A 22,376-nucleotide genomic window follows, 5' to 3' on the forward strand; every position below is an offset into this window, starting at 1 on the left:
GCCTATGTGACCACCCCGATCCCCCTCTCCATGGTGCGAAGGATTAGATAATAGGCAGCTTTAGTGTGGGCAGAGAGAGAGAGGTGTCACAGACCTCTCTTGTTGCTTCTCTCTCCCTCCATCTTCTCTCTGTCTCTCTCTCTCTTTATCTTTGTACCATCTGCGCCATGTGGAGCTTGGCACCACACAAATTGTAAATGCCAGGCAAGATAAATTAAATATATAACTATACTCAACTATATAAATATGCTTGCGTATGCGTCCATTACCTTGAGTGGTAATCGTATATGCAGATGATGTGGTTGTATATGTATGGTACATTTACAATAGACTAAAACATTCACTTGTAAATGTCACGACATCCTTCACACAGCCAGGAATAGATGATGCATGTCACAAGTTATATATTTCCCCTGGCACTGGGTAATCAGTGACAGCCTCTCTGCTGATGTTGACATAGACGGTCAGCCCACCTCTAATGTTCTACATAATTAGACACTTTACAAACACGTCTTGCGAGCAAACCTGGGGCAGAGTGGCAAAAGTAGGCGTATCAGTTGGGGTATACACATAGAGTTCATCTGACTGGTGTATGCCAGTGTATAATAGAGGTAGATATAGGGAGAGTGAATTGTATGTGCATATTTGGCTAACAGCTTTTGGTCAAAAGTTGCGACGATGACTCATTTTTGATGATTAATTTTTGCTCATCATTTTACACATATTAAATTAAGAAAGACACATTCTGCATAAGCATACTTAAATGGTTGGTGTGACATTCAGCGCGTTCCACAGCTTCGTGTTGAAATACCTTTAATTTGGTGTCTTCATGTCTGATTCCACCTAAAGCAGTGTTTCCGATAAACCTATTGGAACTACCTTTTTCTCTGAAAATGAATCTACTCATTGCAGTTGGATAAAGTGCAAATCATTAAAATACAGATCAGGGATAGCAACATATCTTGAAAAATACTCAGAGATCAATCAAAATTGAACACAATTAATTTAACACAGCTGGACACAGGATCACATTGTCTACAGATAAACAACTTCAAATTGGTTTGCCGAGTCTAGCTAACACTAGGAGAGCTAGCACCACCAGAGTTCTTTCCTATTTGCAGGTTAACGTTCATATTCCTTTGCGAGTTACGCATTATTTTGATGTAGTGGTTATATGTCAGTGTAACCAGACACAGCCTACATACAACTCTATCTCCTTTTTCTAGATCAAACCGCTGACAAACTGCACCAGAGATGCCATCAGTAAACTGTGCTTGTTTACATCCAGGTATTAGAGCATTATAGCTTTATTGCAGTAACCATTAACTGGAGCTATAGCACGTATGGCAACATATGACCTGGGCCTACTGTTTGTTTAATAAACTACTTATTATGGTGGTGACTAGGAAGGATGAGGATGTTCAATTGTTCAGAAGGTTAAACGCACACACACCAAATACAGATCAATTCCAATTATGATTTAGAGTACAAAAAGGCACCTTCAGGCAAGCGCATTTAAAAAAATGATCTGATCAATCAATCAATCGATCAGACTTAATTTATAAAGCGCTTTTCATACAATGACATTGTAACACAAAGTGCTGTACAAGAAAAACAACTTCAAATAGAATAAATTAAGAAAAAGATCCCAGCCTCAGCCCCGACCCCAAACCCACCCCACAATCCTAAGGTTAACAACACAATATGCAACAATAGTAATAAAAACAATAAAATAAATAAAATAAATAAAAAATCTAAATAATTTGCTGAACGAACTGAGGAAACCCTCTCATGTTATCTTAATGAGGAAACACTGGAGGTAAAATAAGATGTTAAAACTCAAAACAGGAAATTAAAATCACCAAAGTAAAATACATTTCTAAGATAATAAAAGACTAAAATATTAAACCATTAAAAGAAAATAAGATGTGAGACTTAAAATAAATAAATAAGTAAATAAATAAATAAAGTAGAATAAAAGTGACTAAATTTGAAATAGATAATAAATAAATAAATAAATAAATAATTAATAAATAAATAAATAAATAAATAAATAAATAAATAAATAAATAAATAAATAAATAAATACATTTATACATTTATAAATTAATAAATTAATAAATTAATAAAACTGTTAAGAATAAAAATAAAACTTAGTTAAAAGCAAGACTAAAAAGGTAGGTCTTGAGTTTGCCTTTAAAAATATTTTATTATTTTTGATGAAAAAATTAATGAATTGTGTTGCTGTGTAGTTCAGCTTTATTAAAAAATGTAATGACAAATTCAATTAACTTGTTGTTTGGACCAGAGTCCTTCCTTTGGAACGTTTCAGAATGATAAATGATGAGATTTGATCAATCAATATTTTTTGCTGTTGGATTGCTCTCTATGATATAATTGAATGTCTGTGTGGAAGGTGTTTAGACCCCCCCTGAAGGTGTTTTTGCACAAACAATAATAATTTGTCTGAACTAGAAGTTCTTTATTAATCCCTCAAGGAAATTATACTCAGCACTAGCAATGTTTACAACATCTTTGTTTTGGCTTTCAGGATGCAATGAGTTGACCACAAATGGATAATTTGTGGTCAGTCATGCAAGACATTTTGCCAAGAGTCGACTCAAAGTGTTGCTCATTGCCTCAAAAGATAAAGAGATGGGAGAAGAAACTCAAACAACAAGAGTGGAATGGAAACATGAACTCTCCCAGCCCTAGAAGAGGACACTGACCCTGTGTCCCAGCTCAGGCATTTAGGGTTTGGCTTTGGACTCATGCAGTGAGAACAACTCAGCTCCCAGCAGTAACTACAGCATGGACAAGTCATACCTTTCAAACTGCTCACACATTACTATGCTTCTGTGTGAAAGATCATGGATGAGCAGTACAGCAAAGGACAAAAGTGTTGCAACCATTGAATGAGCAATCATTACTGTTTCTTTAGGCAGTCTTAGAATGCACTCATCAAACCCATAAGATGCTAAAACATACAAAGTCTCTACGTATTAAGGACATATTTACTTCACATTTTAGAAGGGCTACTAATAAGAGAGCTTTGTGCTTCTGTATTATAGAGTAACTTATTAAAAATCAGATTTTTTAGCTGTCTCCCTGTGCCATTTGGCTCTTCTCTTAGCTATCTCAAAGTCGATGAATGGGTGTGAGTGAGAGTGACAAATTAATGAATCAGACTGAATACAGTATTGATTGTAGATTAACCTCCTGTGACTCACAGTGATTACTAACATTTTGGTGCCTGTCTCTACTATCCCCCAATTTATTATTAACTAATGCTTTATGGATTTGGCTCAACTCATTATGGAGCACATTATTGGCTGGCAGTCTGATGAGTCATTTACAGTTCAGTGTATTTAATTAATCATTAGCTCTGCACTTATAATAATTTGATGGAGTATTGCTAATAGGGGCTATGAGTTTACCATTTGAAAAAAGACCTAAAAGACCAAATAATCAAAAAATTGTTCTTATAAAGCCTCAATATTCCATATTCACACAGTCTGATATTTTCCTCTAATATCACAGCGGGGGTGGAAACCTTAATTAGTGTTGTGGAGTTAGTTGCTGTGTTCCAGTTTTTAAGTCAGAAAATTACAAAGCATTAAAAATAATTGATGTTTAATAGCTTCTTGATTCATAAACAACTAAAATGACATTGTGAAGTGAACATTTAGAGGGGAGTAAGGCCACGTTCCAAGTTCAGACAACACCTTTCATGACCTATTAGCTATCATTAAACAACAGCTAACGTGAGCTTTGAATCAATCCTAGCTTAAACTGGTGTTAGCTAGAAATTGGTTAGCTAGCTTAAATAAATTGTAGCTTTATGCCTCACCTATCATGTTGTGTAACATTATACAGTAATGAAAGCTACAACTGGCAGAAATTTGATGTTAGCTATAATCTAACTGAAGCTACGAGCTTGCTAATATGTTGTACCTTGAGATATGGCCTTGTATCTCGGTTATAGATTGGTGTTCATTGTCTGCTTGCATTCTAATCTATTTGAAAGCAACAAAATGCTAAACACTGCCAGAATCCTTACTTTCATAAAGTTTTCAATGTGGAAAAGATTAGTTTGGGGTTAACCAGGACAAACTTTCACTCCAAAAACTCTGTAAATCTGAGATGAATTTAAGTTTCCCTGTAATGGATTTGTTCTTATTAGAATGAATAAAGGCTGGTCCCTGCATAAAAAGTAGAATACGTTTTTAATAGCTCCGTAGTGTGGGGTGACAGACCAAATTTCCCATGTGTCACACAGAAAGATTGAAAAGTTCCCACTGTGCTTTAATAACACCTCATTCCACCAAACCTCCCCTCTTCTCTTCATCTTTGATTTCACAATGTATTGATTCTGACTCAGTGACATTTAGCGCTGATAGCACATGCAGGGAGAGGCGGATGCTCTCGGTGTCTCCTGTTGATATTTATATACAAACAGTTTTCTGGCTGTTAAAAGTATTGCCATGACAACAGGACGGGAAGCAGGAAGTGGGCAGCGTTCCATTGGACTGAAGTGGAGAGACAATTCCTGCAGACTTTTAGTTCTATTACAGTTTCATCATCGCTCTCATATAAGGTTGCATATTGTAAACAAAGCTGCTATGAGCTAGGCTTTTTATGTGCATGCATATGTTTGACACACATACACACATGTGCAGAAATGCAAACCAGGTTTAGAATTCCAGGTCACGACATTGCAGTTGACCTTTGTCTGGGTCAGATCCTGCTGGGGGTCATGGATATTCTTGGTGCAGTCATTGATACTTATCCTGGAATTTGGAATAGCACCCAAAAGCTCAACTGTTCTGCCTTTTATAAATAACATGAATGCATACTGTAGAGCACGTCTATAGAGAAATATCATATTAATTCAAATATATGTTTAGTTTAAGTCAGTATATTACACGCCTGTTTTGTTGCTTTCTCTTTGTTCTAGGAATAGCTTTTGGAGGGATTATGTTGGAAATGCTAAGCCATAGATTAGGATTGCTACACAGTTGCATGAGAATCATCTTTTCCCTCTTGAAGTAAATACAATCCAATTTTTTTTCCGCAAATAGGTCTTTGAGCTTTATGTAACTTCCATTTAAAAACCATTTAATAGTGGTTTGGTTGTTTGACTGTTTTGAACTATCAGTGGGCAAAATTCATTCTCTGTTCCAATTCGAAAAATAGAGGTGAAAGAGGCCTTTTTGCCACTTGCCAATTTCCTTTGCAACAAATCACAGGCCCATGTAGATTAGATGAAACTCACAAAACAACAAGGTTTTCTGCATTAACCTTTGTTGTATAACCAAGTCTTTAAACCTGAGGTGTAATGTATAGCCTGTAAAGCACATGGTGGTCATAGTCTCAGTGTCGTCAACCAGTGGTTTCTGAAAAAGCATCATGAAAGCCAAAGGTGGTGGTTGCCATATTTGAAATGCTGACTCCAACCAATCTCGGACTACTCTAGAAGCCAGCAAAGAGGAATAGTTGAGGCCATAACCTTGTTGCCTATGGAGCCATGTCCCCAATGATGCTCAAATACTCATAACTCTTGGCCTTAATATTAACCTGATGATACTTTATTAAAAGTGAATTCCTTGTACAGTTGTCTTGAATGAAGGAATTAAAGACTATAACCAGTTTTTGAACCAGGCTGTAAACATGTTTAATTCAATTATGCAAATAGGCATCTTAATATGAGCTCCAACATGCATTCCCTGGGTTTTGAAGTCTCATGGCTACACTTCAGGAAGTCCAATTTGTACTTCTGCTTTACGTTTCAACACTGGAGATGCTGCTTGATGTGATGGCGAGGCAGAGATGCTCCAGATTTGTCCAATTAACTTTAAGATTATTCCACTGTTAGGTGTTTTCAAGTAGTTCTGCTTGTTTGCTTCCAACCCAAGTACTCTGAGTCCAGGTTGGTCCAGATTTAATGAACAAGTATGTCTCACATGTTTGCACATCCTTCAGTGCGCTTTACCTCTAACCTGTCTCTGCTTTTAGAAACACCATTTCACTTTTTTAACCTGATCTCACACCTCTGACCACAAGCTTTCTAAATGCGTCTCCTGGCATGTAGAAAAAAGTGAGGTGGCATGATGGCAGTGGGTCACTCGCAAGCAGTGCAGGTCGTGTTGCACTGAAATATTCGTAAGAGTCCAGAGAGTCCGTAAGAGAAAAATAACTGTAGATAAGCTCAGTTAGATGTCCCACAATTTTTAGCTGTATGCAGTTTTCTTTCCCACGCTGCAGTGAGTAAGAAAAAAAGAGAAACTTGTCCACGAAGCACTTTTTAAAACACAAGTCAAAAATTGAATGACAAAGGCAAGTTGCAGATTTAAAGTGTAACATAAAAATACCCATAGAATTCTGCAATCACAGTGCATACATATGATGCAGATTGCAGACAAGCAGATTACCTTTAAGCCTGTCTAAAGCTGCTTGTTTTTAAAAATGTTTTTCCTTTTGGCCCTGTGAGTATGTGGGCCAGTCATTAAAGGGATCTTTCTGTATAATGTAGTGTGTCTCTTGTGGCATCATCGGACTATAAAGAGCTGGCACACTGTGAGGAAGAAGCAGATTACCAAAAAGGAGACTTTTGTCCTTCAAATGATCAACCTCAAATTCCTGCAGCACAAAAAACAAAGAACATATTTCCTTCTTCCACAAGCATCGCCGTTCAGTGACGAACAGAAAGAGAGCATGAATGAATGAAGAGACTAAATGGTTTCACAGGAAACACACAGACTCTCTCGGTGACTATAGACAGCTGGTGACTGCTGCTGGTGACTCCTCTGAGCGTGTTGCAGCGTGTTGGTGCAGTGCGAATGTTTACTGTCAGCCTTTCATCTGTTGGTGTATGGGCTCAAGTGTTACTTACTTGTCACGAACAGTTTTAGCTGTGAACCGAATTGAGCACTTTGTAGAGAAAGAAGTGCTGAGTTCCTTTTTCTTACATTGCAGCAGGGTGTTTTTTACAGCTGAGTAATGTCAGGCCTCAGTAGATGAGGGGAATGTTAAATAGTAATTTATAAGCCCTTTCTGTGAGGAAATGAATGTGGGTCTCAGAGGTTAACGTCTGTAAATTTCAGTGAGAGTGAGACTTCTTTCCCTTCCTCCATTGACTGCAAACACACAATTGACTTTCCTCTCTTAGTTCTGTGTTGGTGTTTGTTCCCTCCCTGACTTGGCTCAGAAAAACGGTCTGTAAAACGGATGAATCACTAAAACCTCATTCTTTGGTGCGGCTGCTCCCTGTGAGAAAAAAAAACAACACAGCTCTGTCTGCTGTTTCTAAAAAATGGCTAGGCTCATCACAATATTTTTAACAGTTTTTTCACAGCTGTGTTTCGCCGTCTGCATAACTTTAAGTTTCAGTTTTGTGAAATGTCTGCAGTGTTTTTGTCCTGTCTATTTCTCAAAAGTGGCTGCTGTCCTATTAGAGTGCTGTCACATTTATTTCTGCTTATCTTTTCATATCATCACACGCATTATGGATCAGTGTGAGCTGGGCTGAGGTGGCAGGGGGTTTCTGCTTTCAAACACCATAGACTGTATTAAACATGGTCATAGAGTGACAGTGACAGTGACATCACCCTTTGGTTACTGAAGACGTGTTTTGAACATAGACTGTAAAAAATATGGACGTAGTATCCGTGACGTCACCCATCTGTTCCTGAGAGCTGTTTTGAAGCAAATCGACGGCAGCAGCCATATTGGTAATGCGGAACTCAACTAGGCAGAGTGTGACGTAGTGTGAGTCTCGTAGCCAATGGCTGTGTGTTCCCGACCGGGATTCACGTCAGTCATGTCCTTATTTGGGCAAAATTCATAATCTTAATATCTTCTTAACCGTCACGTTAGAAAAAAATTCACCCCCCGTACAGTGTATGCCATTAGAGAGATTAGCGTTGTAGGGCCAAGCCGTTTTTTTAACCAGGCTGTAAACATGTTTATTAATGCTGCAAAGATCGTCTTTTTCCCATTCATATCTATGTGGTTTCCGGTGTTTCTGCAGCCAGCCTCAAGCGGATTTTCGATGTATTGCAGTTTATATCACTTCCACATTGGCTTCATCGTTTGAGACCGGAGTTTGCCGCTTGGTTTTGAAGCCACGTGGTGGCGGTCGCCATATTGAAAAAGCTGTCTAGGACCAAAAACGTTCTTCCCTGAGGAGTTTTTATGAATGAAAAAAGAGCTAGCAAGACCAACAAAGTTTTGTAACTGACTGTGCACATGTTGGATTCTGCTGTAAAGTTAGCCATTTTAACATATGGCTTAAAGAGGTGATATCATACTTTTTTAAAAATATTTTGGAAAACAAATAGTAACTTAAAATGTTGGATGTCAGTAATGAACGTGGGCAAAGTTTCAAATTGTGAGATAAGTTATCCCAGGGTGAGACTTAAGGCTGCTCTGAGCAGCTTGTTCAAGAAGTCACATTAAAATTACGAGAGAGCAACACAACATTTGGTCAATTTGTGACATCACAGATTGGTGAATCTCCTTAAAAGAGCACAATAAATGTAAAACTTGATACGCAGACACTACCTGCCCATCTGAGAGCGCACATCTTCTACCACATTGAAAGTCTGCTTATCAGAGCTATAAGAGCAATGAATTCAATGGTTTTCTTGTGAAGCTCCTCAACCTTTGGATGGTCGCTTTGTCTAACTGACTGGAGTAGAAGCTACTGACATATTTTCACTGGACCTTATGCTTTCTATATTGACAAGAATTTTCATATCTACCAATATTGATACTAATTTCTAAGCTTTTATCTACTGATATTGATATTATGGCAATAATGTCTGGCATCACAGCTTTCCTAGTCAGATTTGGGGTTCTAAACATATGGGCATATGGGCAACAGTTTGACATTTTAGATGGAAAAACACCAGTTAACTCAATGGTGACGACTTTGTAGTATGGCAACAGTGGAGGAGGCTTCCGGAGAGCTGGCCAATTGGAAGAAAGCGGGCTTGCAAAACAGCTTGTTAAAGAGACAGTAGCTGAAATAAAGCAGTTCGGACAGAAGCTGAGATGAGGGTGTTAAAAGACACCAGCCTGACATACTGTATACTGTATAAAGAGTTTTTTGGGCTGTAAATCATGTAAAGCTACCACCCAGGTATCAGAGGGGGAGTATAAAGCCTGAAAATGGGCATAATACCGCCTCTTATTCTTAGGCTTCTGCAGCCAGCTTCAAGTGGACACCTGCAGAACTTTTAGGGTTTTTTTGCGCTCCTGAATTGGCTTCATTTTACAACACCTGAGGTTGCTGCTTCACTCATGATGAAGTCTCTCCTGACTGAATTGTTCATGCTGTGTCTGAGAGAGAGCATATACATGTATCAACACCTGTTCAGCAAATATTTGGGTTAGGGTTGGTACAAATGTTAACTCACAGGATGTTACATGATGTAATATTTAGTGAATGTTTACAGTTCAACCAGTTCTTAGCTTTCCTTCTTTAGCTTGTTTTCCCCTCTGTTACTTCAGAAACACATCATTTGACACCTGTTTTAAAGAAAACCTGTTAAACCGGTCAGAAATGTCTTTTGCTTTTGCCAAAACTTTTCTGATCTTATTTTTGCTTGAAGAACAGAAGTCGTGTGTAAAATCCTGCATGACCATGACAGGATACAAGCAGGGTGTGGAGGATACCAGAGCAGCAGAGAGCTACAATAGTGCAGTAATCTGTGACTGAAATCCTCCACCTTCACAGTTCAGGATCATGTTCAGAAAATAAAAACACAGAAAGAAAGAGAGAAAGACTCAAACAATGGACCACCAAGCACAAAGCTTAGTCATCCAAGACTGCTCCATAGACATGTGATCCATGAACACACACCGCCCTTTAACTCTGGACCGGGGAGAGGAGAAGAAAGGAAGAGAGAGAGAGAGGACAGTTGACTTAGCAGAAACAAGACATTTAGTTTGAATGGATGTTTTGATGGTTTTATTTGCTTCATGATGGCTGAACAACACTGGGGATCATTTTCTCTACTCTCTCAAGCTGAATCCCTCTTTTCCTGGAAACAAAAATGCTTTCTAAAGGGGCCCCGGTTAGGCCTAATGGTTGAGTTGTGCGCCCCATGTACAGAGGCTATAGTCCTCAAGTTGGGCGGCCTAGTTTGATTCCAACCTGTGGCCCCTTTCCCACATATCACTCCCCACTCTCTCTCTTTCAGCTGTTTGCATTCCGCTTGAAACCAAACATCTTTAAGCCTGCCTACCTCTCACCCTGCCACATTATTGGCTGTTCCATTTTGACTTCTTCTTCTTCTGTTTAATGTTGGGTGGGAACTAGTGTATAAGACACACTAGCTATTGAGTAGTTGGGGGTGTAATTACAGGTTTAAGTATATCAATTGACCTTCTCTAAGGGGTGCAAGTCAGAGAACAGTCTTATTTTTTTTTTTACAATAGGGACAACATGACATCTGTCTCTTCTTTCTTCTCCTTCAGGTCCGCCCTGCTCTGGGGGTTAATTGCTGATAATGCTGGGTAAGGCTCCGCCCACGACCAGTAGCCTCAACCTGGTGAACTCTGAAGTTTCTGACACCCCAGACGCCCCGGTTTCATACGACAATATCAAGATGGCCGAACTTGTGGAAAGCCTGGATACCAGAGAGCTGGACATGGAAGACGGAGAGGAGATCAACTATGATGGAAGCTCCTTAGGTTTGTTTGTCAGTATTTCGCCCCCACAAAAAGATGATATAAACAACAGTCAAATTCATGAGGAAATCCTTCAGCTGGTGAGAGTACGGACTAGTATCCAACAATACAAGTATATGAGGGTGGATTATTCCTTTACATAATTTAGATCTCACAAACTTTACGGTGAATGGAACAGAAACATTTGACCTAACAGTGCGCAGCAGAAAAGCACAAAAATCTTCAACAAAGGCTGACTTCTTTTCCCGCTGATGCAGCCTACTCGCTCCCAGAAGCCTGATCAACACCTACATGCACAAACTGTAACACCAAGCTAACCACCCGCCTCTCTCTCTCTCTCTCTCCCAGGGGACACTCGTATCCCGTTTTCAGCTGTGTACGCCACAGTGGGCTTTAAGGAGGACAGTGCTAAGGTCTACCTCCCTACCGTGCCCATCACTGCCCGCATCCTGGAGGTGGAGAGATTTACAGCCGCTCAGGACCGCTTCAATCTGTCACACAGCAGGAGCGTCAACAAAGTAAACGTTCAGCAAAGAGTCCCCTCTTTGACGACATTAAAACGATTCAAATTCATAAAGCACACCCTTACCCAATGTGTGAATATTCGTGTGTCTGTATGTGTGTGTAGTCTCTTCCAGCTGTGTTCAGGATCGAGTTGAAGCACGGGGAGTTTACCTGGGTTATCAAAAGGAAGGAGAAACATTTCATGGAGCTGCACAGAGAGCTGAGGACGTACAAAACCATCATGAGGATACCGCTGCCTTCACGCAGGTCAGCGCCCGCCTACACACCAGCAGCCAAACACACACACGTAGATTCGAACTCCCACTCAGACATGCACAAGGTCAAGGTTCGGATGTAAACAAAAACGCACACAAATAGTTGTTTTTGTCACATGCACTTGTTGAACCTGTTACTTTGTGGAGGACAACTTTTTGTCCCCACCTGGGAAGTTAAGTCCGACAGTTATTTATTGTTAGAGTACATGTATTCACACACAAGTACAAACAAACAGGTGCAGTAGGACGCTTACTTTCTTGGCAGTTAGAAAGGAGGTCCAATGGGGCGCCTGCTTGGCTTAGCCTAAGTATAGAGGCTGAAGTCACTGTTGCATTTGCTGGTTAGACTCCCAGGCCTTCACCCTCGTCAAAAAAAAAGATTATACCTCTATATTTCATTTATTTGTACTACGGAACAAGGGGTTATTTTTTTTTACAACTTAACCATTTTGTTTAAATTAAGACAAAGAATTGGGCATAATTAGAGTCATGGCTGATTTGACTGACAGGTGGACGCATTATAGCTTCTTTGCTACATGCTAGGATGCTGTGTTATAGCCCAAACTTCACCTTTTTGCTGGTTTGCTGGCAACCGCCATCTTTGGAAGCACCTCCCCAAAAACCAATGGCTGGTGATAGAGCCTGACTGTTTTGACTGGGGTGGCCAAACTGGGGCACTGACTGTTGTAGGGATGGCCAAGTGTGGAAAACATTAGGGGCTTACCCCAAACCAAGGAGGGTAACCTCCAATCATCACATCTAGTTAAACTTCTTATATAAAATAATTTAACAATGTTACATTGTTGAAGATTTCTAACATTCAAAGGTAGCTCAACAGAGTGGCAACATTTGAATTTAAATCTGAACTCTTTAACCCTCCTGTTATGTTTGTTTCACTGGAACAGCAATAATGTTCCTGGGTCAATTTAACCGGGGCACATTCAATTATCCAAAAGTGTCAGAACCCCAAAAAAATCCCAATACACATCTAATGTTTAACTCCATTTCTAACCATTTAAATCAAGATTTAGTCCATTGGTGTTCTTTAATCCTCATAGATCATGGTTCAAAGAGGATAACTCACTCGTTTCTCATTAAAATGAATTTAAAAAAATGTTTTAATGTACATTGGAAAGCCCTAGATATGAATGCAATAGTTTTACATGACATAGATTTTTGTTTATTTTATTTTATATTTTGAATTTTTTGATTTTTATGAAGTGATGTTGATAAATGAACACGAGACCTCTTCTGTCACATGCTGCCCAGATTTTTATGCTGCATTTAGCTAGTTTGGAAGGCATATATTACCTATAATACACTTTAAAAAGGGTCAATTTGACCCGCAATATAACAGGAGGGTTAAGAACTGACAGTGAAGATGATAGTCCAAAGTCACCATTTAAAGCATCAACAAAAGGAGTATTAGTACGCAAATAAACTACTGTCATTGCAGGTAGTTGAAACACAACCCGAATAGCAGATTTCAATATAAGTAATGCCTCTGACAAGGCAAATAGCCAATCATGGTTAAGAATTTCAGGGTTGCCACTGGGGTGGCCGATTTAATTTCAGGGGTGGCCTGGGCCCTGCCTCCCCACACATGCCCCTGTCAACACTATCTACAGTATAGACAAATGCAAGATTCAAAGGTTTTTATTGTCAATTTTCACTATATATACAAGACATACAGGAAAAACGAGATGCTGTTTCTCTCTTCCAGCTTTTAAATATCAAGAATTTAAATATAAAATACAATACAAATATAATAAAATACAGTTCTAAAAAAAACAGCCTATGTACACAGTGCAGGTAGTGCAGGTCAAATTGCCAGGTCAACGGCAGCTTTAACAAGTTGACCACCTTTAATTTTTCTGGCACTAGGCTGGCATCACTGAATCCAACAACATTCATACACTCACATCAAGTGCCTGGTGGTTAAACAAGGCTGTGTAATTGTTGACTACAAGATGAGCACCATCTTTGACTAATGAGTGAAACTGTTGTGATACTGTTGACTGTTGTAGCCTTACCGCTGGCTTCAGGAAGTGACTGCCTCAGAAGTGGTTTTGTCACTTCACTTCCCCCGGCCGAAACTTGTTATTCATTACACATGTATTTGTGTGCGCAGTAAACATTGTATGACACAGTGTATTAGCTGGTAAAATGCTAAGCTGCTAAGTGCTAAAATGCTGACTCTTCCTGCACATTGAATGTTAAGAAATTCAAAACATGGCATCAAATCTCATCAAAGTCTTGTGTTGAACTTGGCTTTAAAAGCTATATCTGTCAGTATATGTTCATGCTATGTTCATAATTTATCATAGCACAATTTTCTCTACAGAGTCCCTTTTTTTGCCTTTCATTACTTCTCTGTCTCTCTCTTTATCCGACTCTCTCCTTGCTGATGTGTATACTTGGAAAAAAAAACAGAGGAATGTTAGCCTTGGACTTTAATAGGATTTACTTTTGCCCTACTCCCTCTTCCTCTCTTCCTGTCACTGTTCTTTTGCCAATAACATAATAACTCTCTCTGTTTTCAGTTAACTAAATGTCCTTTTTTTTCTTCCTGCGCTCCTGATTGGTAGAAAAAACAGCGGTCAACATCAACCTGTACCCTGTGAGAATGATTTAACCTTCGTGCGAACACCCTCTAGGAAACACTAGAAATGATGTTTTAAATTTGGAGCTGGAACACAGCTTTTAGCTTTGGGCAATTTGAAAAGTGCTCTCTGGGAAAGTGTCCTCAAATGGCTTGTGATTATCCTTTCAGCCACACAGTGAGGAGGAGGACAGTGAGGAAGAGTGAGGTGAGAGAGATGCCCTCCTTGCCGAGGGGAGGAGGAGACGAGCTGGTGCGAGAGGAGCAAGTCTCCAGCAGGAGGGTACGTTACCACGATGTTTTCCTGTGTGGAAAAGTCCACTCTTGTCATATCCCAACTTGATGGCAGAGAGCTCTCATGGCACCCACTTGTTGCCATGGTAGTTGTGTGCTTGTGTGTGAGTGTGTGTGTGTGTGCACGTGTGTTTACATGCATGGATTTTGTCATTAAAATACTCACAGTGGCCAAAATGTAGTGTGTGTGTTTTTGCAGAGACAATTAGAAGACTATTTGAACAAGCTGCTGAGGATGGCCATGTACCGCAAATATCACCACACTGTGAGTAATCATACTAAGCACTGCAAGCTGTGTCACTTTAACGCGACCTCACGATGACTGCTGGACATTTCACAAGTTCAAGATATTCTCATTTCTGTATATTTCTGTGTATTATTAATTTCTGTCAACATGCCAGCTATTCTATGCAGTAAAAACAAATATATGAGTTTTTTTTAAAAACACTTTAGTGTCCTCTACCCTGAGGGTGGAGCCTTGAGTGCAGAAAAAGATCACCACTGTTTACCCAAAGCATTGTGTCTGCTTTATGTTGACACACTACAGGAACAGAAGCGTGTTATTATTACTCATCTAAGCTGCAATAATGAACAAAAAACCTGCCATCTGTTAAATACCTGCAGTAAAAACAAAGTGTCTATGGGAAACATTAGACTTTAGCATGTGTCTTTTCTGGTTTATTGACTGTATTGTTTTAATGTAATGAGATATATCTTTTACCCCTTGATTTAACTGCACTGAGAGTGCTTCACGTTCTGTCTGCACGACGCATCTGGAGCTGATCCATGCCCACTCTATTTAAAGCTTCTACAGGGAGCGTTGTGGAGCATCTCAGCTAGTCCACTCTGCTCGCCTATTTTCAATGGCATCCGCATCCAGCATCAAGCTAGGCAAACAGGAAGTCAGACACAGGAACACATCAACCATCTGGTCAGTTTTAATATCCAACACCTGGGGCGCTGGTGGCCTAGCGGTCTAAGCGCCCCACATACAGAGGCTATAGTCCTCGTCGCAGAGGTTGCAGGTTCAATTCCAGCCTCGACCATCTACTGTATGTCTTCCCCCTCTTTCTGATCCCCACTTTTCCTGTCTCTCTTCAGCTGACCTATACATAAAGGCAAAAATACCCCCCAAAAAATAAAAAGAAATAAAAATCTAACACCAAGAACGGACTCAATCATTTATCAGATCTTTTAGATAGAAAAAATAAAATTGTGATGGGGTGCCCTGGCCTAGCGGTCTAAGCATGCAGCCCATGTACAGAGGCTATAGTCGAAGTTCCGACTCTCGGCCTCGACTATTTGCTGCATTTCTTGCCCATACCTGCTCCCTGCACTTCCTGTCTCTCTTCAGCCGTCCTATATAATAAAGGCATAAATGGACAAAAATTTAACTTTAAAATATGAATTAATAAATAAGATGATGATGAGTATAACAACTACAAAAAAGTCACATACTGTACCTTTAATCCACATCCCTCACAACTTTGTCTGTAGGTCACAGCACAATAAAGTAGGACACAAAAATAAACATTAAACACACTCAGACCAAAAATGTAACATTTTCATCACAAAGCGTACTCGTACATAGTTGACACTTAACAATTAAGGAATAATATCCAAAATGAACAGCAAATCAACTTCAGGAAGGCAAGTAACCTGTTTGTAGTATGCTGTTCTGTTGATACACGTCATTTTTAATTCCAACATGATCTTGCAGTTCTAGTGCAGTTGAATAAAGGGGTTACAAGAAATTATAATTTTATATTTTAAAATGAACATTTCTTATTTTTCAATAAAGAAAAAAAAGTTTCAGAGAAATATTTAGATGACTTTTTTATCAGGTCAGTCTTAATATTTAGGTTTATGTCTTTTTCCCATTTGATCCTTATTGCTTTTTTCTACGATAGCAACACATTTTTTGTATATTAAGTTCCTCATCTACTTGCATGTCCTGTAAAAATGATAGGGAGAGTATCTCATAGTACATAAAGTTGTCCTTCCACATACAGTGTGTCACTATGATAATGTTCTCTGGAGTATACTAACTTACTTACGGAGCTTACTCACACACCAGTTCTATTTTTGGCCATACCACCATGCTTGGTACATGCTGACCTGCATCATTGTGACGCATAACAAGTAAATATCTGAGGTGGCACCACTGATGATAATTTAAGCTATCCACTGATGGATAGTTTGTGTGAGTGTTACAGCTATCTGCTCTCAAAGTCATGTTACAGTGTTAAGTGTGTATCCGTGTTTTTGTTGGTCAGTGAGATAAGCCTCTTCCTGTGTATTCTCAGATGGAGTTCATTGACATCAGCCAGCTGTCTTTCATTCATGACTTGGGACCCAAAGGACTGTGAGTGTATTCTCCTCTTACAAATCTCTCTTTCTTCTCCTCATATAGACAAAAAAATTCCGGTGTCAGGTGTTAGCACTTAGCTGTTCACAGCAGAGACAATCACTTGACCTGATTTCAGATTTAAACTGAGATACCAGCTGCTCATCAACCAAAAATCAAAGTTTCCTGTATTGATTTATAAACTCCTCACATGGCACATTTTAAAAATATATGAAACTATAATTTTTTTCTCTTCCAGGGAGGGGATGATCTACAAGCGCTCAGGTGGACATCGTATCCCAGGCATGAACTGCTGTGGTCACACCCAGGCCTGCTATCGCTGGTCCAAACGGTATGAAATTACATCTGTCTTTGTGTCACTGTCTCTGATTTCCTTCCTTTTGTATACATTCTACACTACCGTTCAAAAGTTTGGGGTCACTTAGAAATTTCCTTATTTTTGAAAGAAAAGCACAGTTTTTTTCAATGAAGATAACATTAAATTAATCAGAAATACACTCTATACATTGTTAATGTGGTAAATGACTATTCTAGCTGCAAACGTCTGGTTTTTAATGGAATATCTACATAGGTGGATAGAGGCCCATTTCCAGCAACCATCACTCCAGTGTTCTAATAGTACATTGTGTTTGCTAATCACGTTAGAAAGCTAATGGATGATTAGAAACATCTTGAAAACCCTTGTGCAGTTACGTTAGCACAGCTGAAAACGGTTTTGCTGGTTAGAGAAGCTGTAAATCTGGCCTTTCTTTGAGCCAGTTGAGTATCTGGAGCATCACATTTGTGGGTTTGATTATACTCTCAGAATGGCCAGAAAAAGAGAACTTTCATATGAAACTCCACAGTCTATTCTTGTTCTTAGAAATGAAGGATATTCCATGCAAGAAATTTCCAAGAAACTGAACATTTCCTACAACGATGTGTACTACTCCCTTCAGAGAACAGCAGAAATAGGCTCTAACCAGAGTAGAAAGAGAAGTGGGAGGCCGCGGTGCACAACTGAACAAGAAGATAAGTACAGTAGAGTCTCTAGTTTGAGAAATAGACGCCTCACAGGTCCTGAACTGGCAGCTTCATTAAATGGTACCTGCAAAACGCCAGTGTCAACGTCTACAGTGAAGAGGAGACTCCGGGATGCTGGCCTTCTAGGCAGAGTGGCAAAGGAAAAGCCATATCTGAGACTGGCCAATAAAAGGAAAAGATAATATGGGTAAAAGAACACAGACATTGGACAGAGGAAGATTGGAAAAAAGTGTTATGGACAGACGAATTGAAGTTTCAGGTGTTTGGATCACACAGAAGAAGATTAGTGAGACGCAGAACAAGTGAAAACATGCTGGAAGAGTGTCTGACATCATCTGTTAAGCATGGTAGAGGTAATGTGATGGTCTGGGGCTGCTTTGGTGCAGGTAAAGTGGGAGATTTGTAAAAGATAAAAGGGATTTTGAATAATGAAGGCTATCACTCAGTTTTGCAACGCTATGCCATACCCTGTGGACAGCTCTTGATTGGATTTCCTCCTACAACAGGACAATGACCCAAAGCACACTTCCAGATTATGCAAGAACTATTTAGGGAAGAAGCAGGCAGCTGGTATTCTGTCTGTAATGGAGTGGACAGCGCAGTCACCAGATCTCAACCCCATTGAGCTGTTGAGGGAGCAGCTTGACCGTATGGTACGCAAGAAGTGTCCATCAAGCCAATCCAACTTGTGGGAGGTGCTTCAGGAAGTGTGAGGTGAAATTTCTTCAGATTCCCTCAACAAATAAACAGCTAGAATGCCAAAGGTCTGCAGCATTCTTTGATGAAAGCAAAGTTTGAAGGACAAAATTATTATTTCAACTAAAAATCATTATTTCTAACATTCTCAATGTCTTGACTATATTTTCTATTCATTTTGTAACTCATTTAATAAATAAAAGTGTGAGTTTTCATGGAAAACACAAAATTGTCTGGGTGACCCCAAACTTTTGAATGGTAGTGTACATCTTTTTGATTTTTTGTTTCTTCACTGCTCTTGCTCTCCTTTAAAATCCTCTCTTACAGGATAAATATTGTTGTTTGCAGCTGTTTTTTTTTATGTATTTTAGCAAATAGTTTAAATTAATTTGAAACAAGTAGTAGCAAAAACATTTAGTCTTAAATTCTCCTCTGGGTAGCAACTCCACGACTATTACAACAGATTAAAAGTGGATCTCGGGCGCAGATTTGGCCTTACGGTTAAGTTGCGCGCCCATATAGTGAGGAATCCAGGTTCAATCCAGACTGTGGCCCCTTTCCCGCATGTCATTCCCCCACTCTCTATTCCGATTTTCTGCTCTATCCACTGTCCTCTCCTCTTTAAATAAAGGTATAAAAGCAAAAAAATATAACTAAAAAAGAAAAAAAGTCGATCAGTTAAAGCTCCTGTAAAGAACTTTCTGTTTGTGTTGATTTTGGCGCCCCCTGTGGACAAATCGGTACCTTTTATCTCTTTGCTTATACATAATGATTGCATCCTGCTGTCTTCTCTTCAAACATTTCATCACTGTGATTACTTGTGTAAAAAATGAAAAGAAGGCTGTTTCTTTAGGGGTGTCGTCAATCATTTTGACTGACACCTACCCCCTCACAGCAGTTTCAGGCATTCAAAATGACAATATAGAAACTGACAGTTTTGTTAGTGATGGTCCTGTTTTCTTTCGTGGCTCATAAACAGATAACATAAGATAAGATAAGATATTACTTTATTGATCCCCCAGGGGGGAAATTCAGTTGTTACAGCAACCCAGACATAAGTACAATCAAGAAGAAGTTTCGATGAGTAAAATAAATAAAATTAAATTAAATTAAATAAGATAAGTAAAAATAAAAATAGATAAATAAATCTAGAATACAATTTAGATATATACAATGTTACAAATGGAATTTAAAGGTGACATATTACGCTCTTCTCATCGAATATATTGGTCTAAGAGGTCCCCAAAACATGTCTTTAAAGTTTATGCTCAAAAAAACACTTTGAAATCAGATTTTGGTCTGCCTGGAAAGCCCTCTTCTTCAGCCGTCCTTAGAACAGTCTGTTTTCTCTCTGACCACGCCCCCTCAGGAAGTGGATGTGGCCTCGGCTCTCCGGCACGTTGATCTAATGTTTACATGTTGGCTGAATATACACGGCTGCTCACAGATCACGTTACTTCAACCCTCTGAATCTGATCCAGAATCTGATCCTGACGGAGAGGCGCCTGTAGCAGGACCTTTCTGAAGGATTGGTCACAGATTTAGTGTTTCTTGTTGTTTTATTTGTCAGTATGTAGACGTGTATCTTGGTACACAGCTACAGCTACGACATCTAGCTATGTGGCTATGCTAACTAGCGCTAGCACTTATCCATGCTAAATAAAAATCATCCACTAGATCTTCAAATCTGCAGACGTGGGGAGTAAAACCGACCTTTGTGTTTATTAAGACAGCCTACAACTAGCATGCCTCCCTCCTAAGCTCCTTGTTAGCACACATGTGTGCAGGTAATGAAAAACAGAGGAGGGGTTGAGTTGTATTTCATACAGTCTATGGGCTGAACAAGCTCCGAGCTCTGACTCCGTGACAGACCGGATATTGTTGTTACGTAACAAAAACACGGAAGTCTGAAACGGCTCGTTTCACACACATTTACAGAAAGGTGGAGAAATCAGAACAGGGGCAGAATGGATTTTTTTCATTCTCGGGGGGTTTGTAGACATGCCAGGGAAACATATTTCAGGTAGAGAACCATTAAAAAGTCGATTTTGCATGATATGTCACCTTTAAATTAAATAGAAGTAATTGCAGGCAGTATTAAAAAATGTCAGTAGTGACAGGTTGACATGGTGTGATTATGGTTGGTAATGATAAATTAAGCAGTGGTCAGCATGGTGCTGTCTGTGGCCTCCGTTACTGTTCAACAGTCTGTTTCACAACCCCATAAAAAAGAATCACAGGAGCTTTAATGTCTTGAAAATGATTGATTAAAAAGAACGATTACTCTTTTTAGTGTTTTCTTCCTTTTGTACTGGCAAACTTCTAAAATGTAGGTGTGATGGAAGTACAAATTTCTGGCAGGAGCTGTCTCAGTGTGGGCGTTAAAACACAGTGATCACTTTTTGCATATTTAGAAATATAATAATGATAACTTAATAAGTGATAGTGTTGGCTCATTATGCTTCATTTTTTGGTAGTTATTTTAACACAATCTTAGCGGCATCTTCAAACCAGCTGCAGTGACACACGCTCGCCTTTCTATTCATCTGTTTGTCTCTTACTGTCCCTTCTCTCTTCATCACAGCCAAATTATTATGTGAGCAGTTTTGATTGTTGTTTTTTCCAAAGACAACACAAAATAAATCCCACACGTTTGAAACGCTCGGCCCATCCACCTACATCCCCATGTTGATTTTCTTCCTACACCCGTTCTTCCAAACAAGAACTACGAGCAACGGTCGGCAGAAATCAGCAGAGATCCACAGAACATTAACCAGAAAAACAAATCGTAAATCTTCACGATGATGACAATAATAATAATACAACTGTGTGTGTGTTTGTGTAGCTGGCTGGTGGTGAAGGACTCCTGCCTGCTGTACATGAAGCCAGACTCAGGGGCCATCTCCTTCGTCCTGCTGGTGGACAAAGAGTTCAGCATCAAGATGGACTCAAAAGACACAGAGACCAAACACGGAGTCCGGATCGATAGCCTCTCCAGGTTATTTTATGTTTTTGTGTGCTTATGTGTGTTTTGAATATATGAATTTTAATGCAGATGGTTACAGAAAAGATTTAGACTTTTAAGAAACTCCCTATAACCTCCAGAGAACAGCATTAACCTCTAGCACTCATGCGTGGTTTCAAGTGTAGGTTGAATGCATTAAAGCTTTAGTAGTAGGAGGGAAATCCTTTGCCAGGGTTCTGACGAATGAATAAAAAATCACTGGTTTGTTAAAAAGCTTTACTGCTTAAAGTAAAAATCTTGAAGCCTATAATTAGAAAAAAAATTATGGCTGTCCAGTTTTTCTCTGTAAGTCGAGCGTGCACCCCAATCTCTCAGCTCCCAATAAATCCTGTCTGTCTTCAGCTTTTCTATCCAATTAAAGCAAATAACCATGAAATAACCTTAAAAATATATATGTTAAGTAAAAATGTAGCAACACTGAGTCTCTTCCTGTTGCACAAAAACAAAGCCAAAATACCGCCAAGGACAGGTAATGACATACTGTTTGTTGCTGGTGATGTTTTTGAAACCAGAGTCTGTGTAGTAGGAATCAGCTGGTTGAGCTGTGGTATCTGCCCCTTTAACTTTAAAATAGCAAAGACATCGTCTGTGCTTCTTGTGTCAGCCTGAAGCTCAGACTCATGATTATGTAAAGTTTACTGAGAAGTGCCTGTAAGTTTCCCTGCTACTCCTCCTCTGCTAATCCAATGCATGCAGCGCTGCAGGAGCCACATTTGTCAACAGATTGGTCAATCATGACACTGTACCCATTTTTTGTAGCATTAAATAACTAAAGTTAAACTTAACAGAAAAAAGTAACATCAGTACATAAATAAGAATGACAGGAACTAACTTCAAAGACAGAAACATGATTGAGAAAAATGTATTTGATGCGCTTTTTGATTTTTGAAGTTT

At 39.3% G+C, this 22,376-nt stretch overlaps 1 protein-coding gene across 8 annotated transcripts in view; it reads left to right on the forward strand.

Moving 5' to 3' along the window:
- Positions 1-22,376, forward strand: part of pld1a (phospholipase D1a) — a 56,203-nt gene that overhangs the window by 12,518 nt on the left and 21,309 nt on the right. For all 8 annotated transcript variants that reach the window (XM_034675010.1, XM_034675007.1, XM_034675006.1 and 5 more), the window contains 8 exons: positions 10,483-10,698; positions 11,044-11,213; positions 11,324-11,466; positions 14,248-14,359; positions 14,570-14,635; positions 16,677-16,735; positions 16,977-17,069; positions 21,303-21,455. In XM_034675010.1, the coding sequence (XP_034530901.1) occupies positions 10,515-10,698; positions 11,044-11,213; positions 11,324-11,466; positions 14,248-14,359; positions 14,570-14,635; positions 16,677-16,735; positions 16,977-17,069; positions 21,303-21,455 (980 nt within the window). In that variant the 5' untranslated portion in view covers positions 10,483-10,514. The remainder of the gene's footprint in view (positions 1-10,482; positions 10,699-11,043; positions 11,214-11,323; positions 11,467-14,247; positions 14,360-14,569; positions 14,636-16,676; positions 16,736-16,976; positions 17,070-21,302; positions 21,456-22,376) is intronic.

The sequence above is a fragment of the Notolabrus celidotus genome, chromosome 22 (assembly GCF_009762535.1).
Source record: "Notolabrus celidotus isolate fNotCel1 chromosome 22, fNotCel1.pri, whole genome shotgun sequence".
NCBI lineage: Eukaryota > Metazoa > Chordata > Actinopteri > Labriformes > Labridae > Notolabrus > Notolabrus celidotus.